Source organism: Camellia sinensis, chromosome 2, assembly GCF_055761805.1.
Source record: "Camellia sinensis isolate YWXY chromosome 2, ASM5576180v1, whole genome shotgun sequence".
Lineage (NCBI taxonomy): Eukaryota > Viridiplantae > Streptophyta > Magnoliopsida > Ericales > Theaceae > Camellia > Camellia sinensis.
The window spans coordinates 104,574,362-104,586,268 of record NC_138962.1 but is presented as its reverse complement, the minus strand read 5'-3'; the positions used below and the strand labels follow the sequence as shown (position 1 = coordinate 104,586,268).

Here is an 11,907-nt window from a genome sequence, read left to right as displayed (position 1 = left end):
TCCCATCAATGCACACATCAAAAAATAAACTACTAAATTACAAGAAGCACATCATTGTATATAACCTGTTACAGAGGCATTTGTGACAAAACTTGATAGTACATGGCTTGTCTTTCTTCAGATTCTTCCAGGCAGCCACAAAATCCATGGTTCTATGACGGCACTAACATATAAAATAGTTCAATTATAAGAACAAAAATGAGATCCTAAAGAATGAAAAAGAACCATAACGGTTCACTGGCTAAATAGGAACTTGAAAGGAAAATCCTTCCCTAAAATGGTTCTTGAAGTAGTTTGCTAGATTACAAATTCCAGACCAGATCAAACTTTTGCTACAGTGGTTATGACATTTGGCGTGAGAGGATTTGCAAAATTTTTCAAATTGAACGTGTAGACTATAATGCGACATTTCAAAAGATGTAATAGATTGCCCAAGGTGGCAGGAGTATGTGGCATTAGTATAATGACATCAGTTCACTAATTGTAATTTGTTTGTTAGTGGTATTCTGTTACTAATGCCTTATGTTGAGTTTATTTCTGAGTTTCACCTCAATGATACGGTTCTGTTTTCTTTTTCTTTTATGTTTATCATTCAAAAGTTAGTCATGCCTTAAATTTAGAGTTCAATTAAGAAAGTAGGCCCTCAATGTACATTTTTCTCCATTAACAAAAATGAAATCTAAACAAGCAACAAAGTTATTATTAAAAAAAGAAAGAAAAAAAAAAGTGGATGTTGAACTTGCATTACTAGGGTGTGTGGACCTAGCAATTATGACTAAAAAGTGAATGATAGACTTGCCGTAGGAAAAATTAAAACAAAAAATAAAAAATAAAGATCTCCAAACACATCTTGAAATAATCATATGGCTAAGAGAGCAAAATTTCTTTATACCAATACTATGTTACCAGAAACACAAGATCGTTTTAGTTATGCAGAACAAAACAGAAACATTATACACCGAATGCTTTGAAATGTGACACCATAGGAGTAGACTTTTATAGATTATACTACTAGAACTTGAGATACTTATAGAGAAATTTCATTTTAACAATCAGACATTTAACAAATTATAGTCTATTTTTCTTCAAATTAATCATATAAAACACATTTATAAGAGTATTATGCTCATTTTTTAAAACATTTTGGCGTACCAAAACTCCACTCTCCTTAGATTTTAATTTGTGTTTTTTTCCTCCTAAAGAAACCTTTAAGGAAATAAAATGGCAAATTTTTTTTGGTCGTTTTGACTCACTAAATTCACCACTTTAGAACAAAATTGTGCCATTTTTAAGAATGTATGTTCCAAAGTGCAAATCACTGAGGACTAAGGTATTAGTGTTTTTTGGTAATATTGTTCCAAAACCAAAGCCAAATTACATTAGTACTACTACTAGATCAAAAAAATTATTTTGTTCCTTCATTTTCATTGATTTTCTATTAAATCCTAAAGAGTTGCTAGACATGTACTCATGCATTCCCCTAGCGTCATGTTTGTTTGGGTGGACATGAGCTTGGGATTGGACTAATAGTCTAATAAAATTATTAATCCGATATTTGATTAAACAATTGAAGTACGGATTAATTATTTTAAACTTGACTATTAATGAAGATAGGATACATAATCCAACGGATTCGTAGTCCTAGGACTATTAGTCATGGGAATGCTAATCCAATCCGTCCAAACAAACATGGCCTAGTAGTACTAGGTCTTTGGCTTACAAGATTTATGCTATCAATATTAGCTAAGGCCAACACCCCCTACTAAGTTTTTTTTTTTAATTTAAAAATAATAATAATAATAATAAATGAATTTGAGAATATATAGAAAGACAGGGAGATGAGAGACTCGTTAATTGATCAAAGAAGAAGTGTATAGTTCTTTCAAAAAATAAAAAGGGTACTTACGTGTAGGTCTTAATAAGTGGATTTATTATCTAATAGGTCCTATAGAAAAAATTTGTCATAAAAAAAGTCACTAATTGTAAGTTTTAGCGATAATTTATAAAAATCATGACAAAATAAGTCACTAATTGTTAATTTTTAGCGACATATAAAAAATTGTCACAAAAATTATTTTTAGCGACAATTTTATCAAGACTTATTTTTAATTAGACTTGATGGGAATTATGTCCAACTATTAGGACCTATTGGTAGCTTACCCAAAATAAAAACAATGGTTTGTAAATGAAAATAGAAATTATATGTTCAAGCGCATTGGGCAGCACCCTTCTAGCACCAGGCATAAGTTCCAATTCCAAATATTGAAAAGGCTTAGTTGGAACATAGTGAGAGTGGAAATTACTTCAATGAACCGGCAAGTATGTTATGCTACCAAAAAGGTTATAGGACTTGATTTTACACACTGCCAAAAAAAAAAATCAGCGACCAAGTCGATACAAGCACATCAGTTTTTGTAAAATTAACTTTATAGATGTTGAGTTTTAACATCTGTAACTTCAGCTGTGGAGAATTGTACCTACCCTGTTACTATACGTACACTTTTGGTTGTAAAGACAACGTGCAAAAGGAAAAACGTAAATCTTGAAGCACTGAATTTTATTTTTTGAAACCGGTAAATCCAAAGTTTCAAAGTCAGCTATCTCGAAAACACCCATATGTCTCGAATCATATGAATTGTTCATTCAAAAGGCCAAACCAACCTAGACTAAGGGATTCAAATTTCTGTCCTCTATTCCTCTCATTTGTCTAAATAACCAAACAAGACAATAAATGGGTTTTCTGGAATTTTCTTTATAGTTCTGTTTGTATTTTCCCATCACACACTGCTTGGTTGCCCAGAAAACGTCAAAACACAACCACAAATTAATGTAATAAGACCAGTAAAATTTATACAAAAGAATCCTAACAACCTTGTTTTTTTGTTGAACTTAAAAGTATTAATAAAAACAAAAGTTAAAACCCAAAAAAAAAAAAAAAAATACTAATGATGACATGCGGACTAGCTATGTATATCTTTCTAAGGACTTTCATTCTTCACCTCGATTTCCTTTTTATCAACAAAATTTTTCCAGTACCAGTGCCCTCTACACACTTGTGACATTTCCTCGATGGGTATATTGTACGAAGAAGATGACGAAAATGAGAGTGAGTGTGGCATGAGTTGTAAAGCAAGTGTGCATATGGCATGAATTGTAAAGCAAGAGTGCATGTGGCATGAGTTGTAAAGAAAAGTGATTGCAGGGATTGTCTAGAATAAATTCTGTATGATAGTCTATATATATGGACTTGTATTTCATAGAAAAATATGAATAAGAGCTATATAGTTGTTCCATGTCTCTACATGGTATCAGAGCAGAGATCCTAGGCTTTCTGCTTCACACTTTACACCTTCACCAGACCTAGCCGACTATGGCAACTCCATCCACAGACCAAACATCTATTACCAACCCAACCCTAGAAGACCTAACATCCAGAATGACAGATTTACTGTCCCAGACCCTGACTCAAAACCAGACACCAACCCATGAAATTTCCGCTGCACCGATCGGCATCAAGTTGGATGGCACCAACTATGCTCTGTGGTCCCAAGTTTTGGAGATGTATATCTCCGGCAAGGATAAACTTGGATACATCAATGGAGATCTCCACCAGCCCCAACAAACTGACCCAACATGGCGAAAATGGCGGACTGAAAATTCGATTGTGAAAGGGTGGTTAATTAACTCCATGGAACCAAGCATGATTGGTAATTTCATTCAATTCCCAACGGCAAAAGCAGTGTGGGATGCCATTGCCACAACTTTTTTTGATGGCACAGACACATCGCAGGTTTATGATCTCAAGAAACGGGTGACCAAGATGCGACAGGGCGGTGGGCAAATTGAAACCTACTACAATGGCCTTCAGGCCTTATGGAGGGAGATCGATTTCCGACGCCCCAATCCGATGGTCTGTCCCAATGATATTCAGAAATTTACTTCCATTCTACAAGAGGATCGAGTGTATACCTTTCTTGATGGCTTAGACGATCGGCTTGACAAGGTTCGTGGCGACGTACTCCTCATGAACCCGTTCCCCTCAGTCGAACAGGCATATGCCTATGTTCGCCGTGAAGATTCACGACAGTCCGTGATGATGGTCAGCACAGATGGATAGGTTGGCGCTGCTATGGCATCTCGAGGAGGAACCCATTCCAATCCGCAGCCTCTGAAACAGCAGCTATCGATGGTCCCAACTGGGAAATCTGCAACTGGAACTCGGCCTGCAGCTGGAACTCGGTCCAGTGCAGCGCTGCCCAAATCTGGTTTGTCTTCTTCCAGCCGTCGTAGCTCTGGGCAGCCATCTACTGAAGGTCATGGATGTACTTATTGTGGCAAGCCCAAACACACCCGTGAGACTTGTTTTAAATTACATGGATTTCCAGAATTGTGGGACGAGTTCAAAGCCCGAAAACAAAGTGAAAGTGAAGCTGCTGTCAACAGTGTTTCGGGACGGGCTGCTTTAGCACATGCGGATCCCGAGTTATCTCTTCTAACGTCCACAAGTACTTCTCATCTCCTAGATGGCTCTACCCCTTTCAGTGCTTCAGGTAACTATGGTTACGCTTTATTTAATTCCACTCCGGATGCCTTTAATGGTTGGATACTTGATTCGGGAGCCACCGATCATATGACGTTTGATCCCAATGACTTTACTTCTATTACTCAACCAAAACGGGTAAATATTGCTAATGCCAATGGGGTCACTTATCCGGTTACAGGAGCCGGCACTGTTTCTCTCTCTTCCTCACTCTCATTGTCAAACACTTTACTTGTTCCATCCCTATCAAGTAAATTAATATCTGTGGGACAAGCTACTGAAGAATTCAATTGTTGTGCACTAATATATCCCAAGTTTTGTTTTCTTCAGAATATTCTCACCAAGGAGATCATTGGTCGTGGTACTAAGAGGGGGGGGGCTATATGTTATGGATGATTTCAGTCCCGGCCAACCTCATCATGTACAACAAGTGCCTAATGTGAAACGTCAACAGATTTGGCTTTGGCATCGTCGCTTGGGGCATCCATCCTTTAGCTACTTAAAGCATTTGTTACCCGATTTATTTTCTGCCATTAGTGAGTCTGATTTTAAATATGACACTTGCATTTTGGCCAAGAGTCACCATGTGCCTTATCCTTTGAGTTTGAATAAAAGTAATGTTCCATTTACTTTGGTACACTCCGATGTTTGGGGACCTTCTCCAGTTTTAACTCCTTCTGGGATTCATTGGTTTGTGACCTTTGTGGATGACTGTACTCGCATGACTTGGGTTTATTTGTTGAAACATAAGAGTGACGTATTTCCTCTTTTCCAGTCCTTCCATGCCATGATTCAGACTCAATTCTCTGCCAAGCTTCAGATTCTCCGCTCCGATAATGGTGGCGAATATATGAATGATGCATTCAAGAGTTACTTTAACACTCGTGGTCTCATTCATGAGACCAGTTGCTCTGCCACTCCTCAACAGAATGGTGTGGCGGAACGGAAAAACAGACATATCTTGGAGACTGCTTGGGCCCTTTTGATTGGTGCCCATGCCCCTCGTAGTTATTGGGCCGATGCCATTGTTACAACAGTTTATTTGTTGAATCGCATGCCTTCCAAAGTCTTGGACTTTCAGACACCGCTTCAGGCTCTCTCATGCCATGGCTCTTTACCCTCTGTCCTGATGCTCCCACCTCGGATATTTGGGTGTGTTTCTTTCGTACATCTCCCGAAACCTCAACGTACTAAGCTTGATCCTTGTGCTCTACGTTGTTTTTTCCTGGGCTATGCAACGCATCAGAAAGGGTATCGATGTTATCATCCCCCCACCCGACGTACTTATGTTACCATGGATGTCACATTTCTCGAGTCTGAGTTCTTTTTCCCTAACCCCATGACCGATTCTCCTCTTCAGGGGGAGATACGACATAATGAAGAGCAGAATTGGGCTGTTTTCGATTTCCTCGCAATGGGGACAAAAGTAGCTTATCCCGAGCCTACCGCAGCTTCTACCACTACTACAGCCGCCGCTCCTACTGATGTATCAGGAAGGACTGCTGACCCTGGAATGGAAATCATAACTACACCAGCTTGTATGGCTGACTGTAGCGAAGAACCTAGTTGAAGTCTCGACGATGAAGACCCCCCTCATCAACCTCTAATACCCGAGACTGATCAATCTCTTGAGAATATTCGTAAGGTAACTACTCCTCCTCCTGATAATGCTTGTGATACTTCTGTTGGTTATCAATTACCTTTCAGGCATAACCGTGGAAAACCACCAGACCGATACTCTCCAGATCATGTGAGTAAGAAATCCATATATCCGATTGCCAACCATGTCTCATCTCAGAGGTTATCAGATTCACTCAAAACATTTGTACACCAGTTGTCTGTTGATCATATTCCTAACCAAGTACCCGAAGCCTTGAGTGATCCGAAATGGATGCATGCTATACAAGAGGAAATGGCAGCTCTTCAGAAAAATCAGACATGGACACTTATTCCTCTGCCGAAAGGGAAGAAGACTGTCAGATGCAAATGGGTCTTTTCTATCAAACACAAGGCTGACGGATCTATTGAGAGGTATAAGGCAAGACTTGTGGCGAAGGGGTACACACAGACTTATGGCATAGATTATCATGAGACGTTCTCTCCAGTGGCGAAGCTGAACACAGTCAGGGTATTATTGTCTCTTGCAGCTAATCTAGATTGGCCACTGCATCAGTTTGACGTACGGAATGCCTTCCTTCATGGTGATCTCAAGGAGGAAGTATATATGGATGTTCCACCTGGATTTTCATCTTCTCAAAATGGAGTCGTGTGTAAACTGAATAAGGCACTATACGGCTTGAAGCAATCTCCCCGTGCATGGTTTGGACGGTTTAGCATGGCTATGCGACAATGTGATTTCAAGCAGAGCAATTCAGATCATACGCTATTCCTAAAACACTACAAGGGAAAGATAACAGCATTGATTATTTATGTTGATGATATGATAATTACTGGAGATGACGTTGGGGGGATTTCTAAACTCCAAGAATATTTGGCGATCGAATTTGAAATGAAAAATTTGGGTGGGTTGAAGTATTTTTTGGGAATTGAGGTGGCTCGGTCAAAGCAAGGCATCTTTCTATCCCAAAGAAAGTATGTGTTGGATTTACTCGCAGAAACTGGAATGCTTGATTGTAAGGCTGAGGACACTCCAATTGTTCAGAATCATCACCTAGGAGAGTATTCTGATCAGCTACCTACGAATAAAGAGAGGTATCAAAGGATAGTTGGAAGACTAATCTATTTGGCACATACTCGACCGGATATCACATATGTTGTGAGCGTTGTAAGTCAATTCATGCACTGTCCTAGTAAAGATCATATGAATGCAGTTGTTCGAATACTTCGATACTTGAAATCAGCCCCAGGGAAAGGACTTATGTTCTCTAAGGATAATCATCTAAATATTGGTTGTTACACAGATGCAGATTGGGCAGGCAACAATACTGACAGAAGATCTACTTCGGGATATTTCACCTTTGTAGGAGGAAACCTTGTTACTTGGAGGAGTAAGAAACAAAAGGTCGTGGCTCTTTCTAGTGTAGAAGCTGAGTTCAGAGCGATGAATAAGAGACTTTGCGAACTCCTTTGGTTAAGGAAGTTACTTACAGAATTTGGTTTCCCACCTGCTTCAGCAATGGAGTTATTTTGTGATAACAAAGCAGCCATTAGTATTGCTCACAATCCGGTCCAACATGATCGTACAAAGCATGTTGAAGTGGATCGACATTTCATCAAGGAAAAGCTCGAGACTGGGATAGTTCAGTTTCCGTTTGTTAAATCGGAAGATCAACTGGCAGACATTCTAACTAAAGGCGTGTCAAGTAAAATGTTCTACAACTCACTCGACAAGTTGGGCATTGGCGACATCTTTGCACCAACTTGAGGGGGAGTGTTGGCATGAGTTGTAAAATGAGAGTGAGTGTGGCATGAGTTGTAAAGCAAGTGTGCATGTGGCATGAATTGTAAAGCAAGAGTGCATGTGGCATGAGTTGTAAAGAAAAGTGATTGCAGGGATTGTCTAGAATAAATTCTGTATGATAGTCTATATATATGGACTTGTATTTCATAGAAAAATATGAATAAGAGCTATATAGTTGTTCCATGTCTCTACATGGAACAACTAAAAACAAAAGTTAAAACCCAAAAAAAAAAAAAAATACTAATGATGACATGCGGACTAGCTATGTATATCTTTCTAAGGCCTTTCATTCTTCATCTCGATTTCCTTTTTATCAACAAAATTTTTCCAGTACCAGTGCCCTCTACACACTTGTGACATTTCCTCGATGGGTATATTGTACGAAGAAGATGACGAAGAGGCTCAAGATTAGCACTAAACCTGCAAAGATGACGAATAGGCCGAATTTGACCATGCAAAGAGTAGCAAGGAACACTTGGGCAACGAGGAAAGTGAATGACATATTCACAGCCACGACGATACTCTACGCGGATGAATGAATCTCGAGAGGGAAGATTTTGCTAGGCACCAACCATCCTAGAGGACCCCATGAAAATGCAAAAGCTGTGATGAAGATGCAGATGCAACATACTAGGATGCTTGAATATATAGGATTCCCAAATCAAAAGCATCTCCTGTTACTCCAAATTTAGCGCAAATAAGAACTGCTACTGCACTCTGCATATATAAATAACACATACACAATAAAAAAAAATATAAGTAAAAAATTTAGCATGTAATAAAATAGTGCAAATACAATACTAGTGTGTTTTACAAACTTGAAAATTTGGACACAAAATCAATACATAAATAGAAAGATGATGGAGAAAAAGAATTGGTTACAAGGATTACCTGAAGCACAAGCATGATGCCACCTCCCCATAGAAACAGGGGTTTCCTCCCCCACCTATCAGTCCCAAAAACAGAGATAAATGTCGCAAGAACATTCACACCACCGGTGATCATGGCCGATGCAAGCGAAGTTTTGCTCTAGAACCCAACGGTCTTGAACAACACAGGAGCGTAGAACATAACTACATTGATCCCAGTGAGTTGTTGAAACATCGGAATCAACATAGCTAAACAAAACTGAGGCCTATACTTGCTCATCAATAGGTTCCTCCATGGGTGTTCCACTTCCTTTGAGGCTGCACCTGCATCCACCAGATCGTTGAACTCGGGTTGGACATGGGCAACTCTGAGGATGCGCTGGAGCTGCTTCTTGGCTTCGAAGTGGCCTCTCTCGATGAGGGAGTTTGGGGTTTCGGAGACTTCGAGAGATGAGAGGATCATGAGGACGGCTGGAACAGCCGCACCACCTAAGCTGATGCGCCAACCCAAGTTGCCCTTAATCATGTTGGTGAAGTAGTTGACAAGGCCGACAATCAAAATGCCAATTGTGATGAATAGTTGGAAGCAGACGTTGAGGGTTCCGCGGTATCTGTGTGTAGCCATCTCTGATACAAACAGTGGCACTGACTGTAATTTGAAACATGTTAGGCTTTTATTCTTGGCAATCCCGTTTAACAAAACGCCTTTCAGTTGTACTTGTTTTCGCACTTTTATTTCAGTGAGGCTATGAGTTTGTTAGATGCAAATCCAACCCGAATTGTGCCGTGCAAAGAAGTTTGTGATGTTAATACTTTCAAGATTGTCACTTCACTGATTATAACGGGGATCGACCTGCCCGGTCAGCTCACGGGGGTCGAGGGGGCAGCAGCCCTTGGCGGGTCTGGGCCAGCGCCACGGCAGGGTCGAGGGCCAACGCCCCCGAAGCAAAATGCAAAATTGCATTCAAAGTTGCATTTCCTCCCTTGCTCGCTTGAGCGAAGGAGCTAAGGCTGCGTCCTTATAAAAACCTGAAAGAGATGATTTTACGCTCGTGCGAAGCTTGAGTGGCTCGAGCGAAGCCACTTATGGAAAACATGTGTTTTTGGTTCCTCGCTCGAGCGAGAGAGTCTTTGCTCGAGTGAGCCTCGCAGTTCCAGATTTCTATAAGTACGGGTTTCTGTCAGATTTTAGGATTACTGCTCCAGATCTTCTTTTTCAATATTAAGGTTTATATCTGAGGATATTTTGCTAGCTTTCTTTGATGTTTAATTGAGTATTCAACTCATGGGTTAAGAAGAATACATCAAAGGTTTGTTTGTTCATTCTATTTAAAAGAGAGAGTTGTTCTTCGGTGGATTCTGAAGAATTTGAGCCTGAAGCTTTGGTGGATTCTGAAGTGGCTCATCGTCAAGACAATTCCGAGGTGAAGACGGGGTTGGAAGAGGCATATAGGGGTTGGTTCAATTCGGGCGTGGATTCGCTAGGTAATTAAGAGTATACCTGTGTAATTCCTTTATATCTTCTTAGTGGATTGTTTTGTGGCTGTTGCCCGTGATTTTTTATCTCAATTGGAGGTATCCAATTATGGTTTTTTCACGTAAAATCGTTGTGTCGATTTGTCTTGATTGTTTGATTGGGATTGTTGCTTACTGCTTAAAATGGATACATAATCTCAAATCAACATCTAAGGGATTTCTAGATTTTTCAAAACAGACAAGTTAGAGGATGTGATGTGGCTGAAATTAATTAATTTAGAATTTAGTAAATTATTAAATACAAACATACATTATTATGTTCAATCATAGTGCGACTGTACGTAATAATATTGGATTGGAGCAAAGAAAGAAAGAAAGAAAGAAAGAAAGAAAGAAAGAAAGAAAGAGAGTTTTTATGAATTGAGTTACCTGAGTGGCGAAACCAACACCAACACCTAACAAAATTCGACCGATGATGAGCATAGCGAGGTGTACAGCGAAGGCGTTGAGAAGAGCACTACAACAAAAGATACAATTGCCCATAAGCATGGAAAACTTGCAACCCAGTTTCTTGGTCATCGTCGAGGCGAAGAAGGATGCAAAAAGAGCAGCCAAATACAGGGACGACGTAAACATGGTCAGCGTTTGGCTGTTGAACTTGCAGTACTGATTGGTAGAGTGATCGAGCTCTTCCTTCCGATACACAGACGGGAAAAACTTGTCAAGAAATGGAGCCATTGATGTCACCCCACCTAATCATCATCACCGTTATTAATCAATATCATATATATACATGAATAGACGACATTAATGTGTACTAATTGGGCATTGATTTTTTTATGAATAGACAACATATTTTTCGAAAGTAGCAGAAGTGAAGATTTATTCAGTTGAAGATGGGCTTACCAGAGATACCGATGTCATAGCCAAAAATCAGCCCACCCATGGCAGCGACGATGCAAGTTACCAAGGCATACCAAGTCAGTTTTCAGGGATAATCCTTCAGGGAATCATCACCGCCGGGAGTGATGAGAGTACCAGCCATTGCTTGATTGAAGAACAAGAACAAGAAAAATATAGAACAAGGACGAGGACACGTATATGCAGTAATCGATACTAAAAAAGCAGAGAGAAGAGCGAGAGTTGGGTTTGTAGGCAAGGCGAGGATGATTAGGGGTGTTTATATTAGGGGTAATGCTAGGATACCAAAATTTTTACCAAATAAATGATCAAATGTCTCACGTGAATTGTGGGTCATGTGAGACATTTACTCATTTATTTGGTAGAAAATTTGAGACCTATAGCATTTTCCTTATATTAGAGTGAGAGTCAATGTGAAAGTTGAATCGGTTTAGGATTTGGAAAAGTGCCAAGGAATGGAACTCTCTCTGTTTCCTAAATCCAAACAGGGTTTGATTTCTTCAACCAAATAATTTTGTTTGTTTGGATGTTAATTCAACTACCTCTTTCTTTCTTTTTTTTTAATTTTTTAGTGATTTTTTTAATTAGATTAAAATTTTTATTTTCAATCCTTGCACGTAATGAATCTAAAAAGTAAAAAATAAATAAATAAGCTAAAGTAAGTCAAAAAAAATTTACTA

At 39.3% G+C, this 11,907-nt stretch overlaps 1 protein-coding gene and 1 pseudogene across 1 annotated transcript; one reads left to right on the top strand and one right to left on the bottom strand.

Annotated features, from left to right (window-relative positions):
- The first annotated feature begins 3,370 nt into the window (after positions 1-3,370).
- Positions 3,371-4,117, top strand: LOC145816989 (uncharacterized). The gene has a single exon (XM_082912725.1). It carries the CDS (start codon positions 3,371-3,373, stop codon positions 4,115-4,117), a length of 747 nt encoding a protein of 248 aa, XP_082768851.1.
- A 4,120-nt stretch (positions 4,118-8,237) lies between these two features.
- Positions 8,238-11,351, bottom strand: LOC145816958 (sugar transport protein 1-like; annotated as a pseudogene).
- Positions 11,352-11,907: the final 556 nt, after the last annotated feature.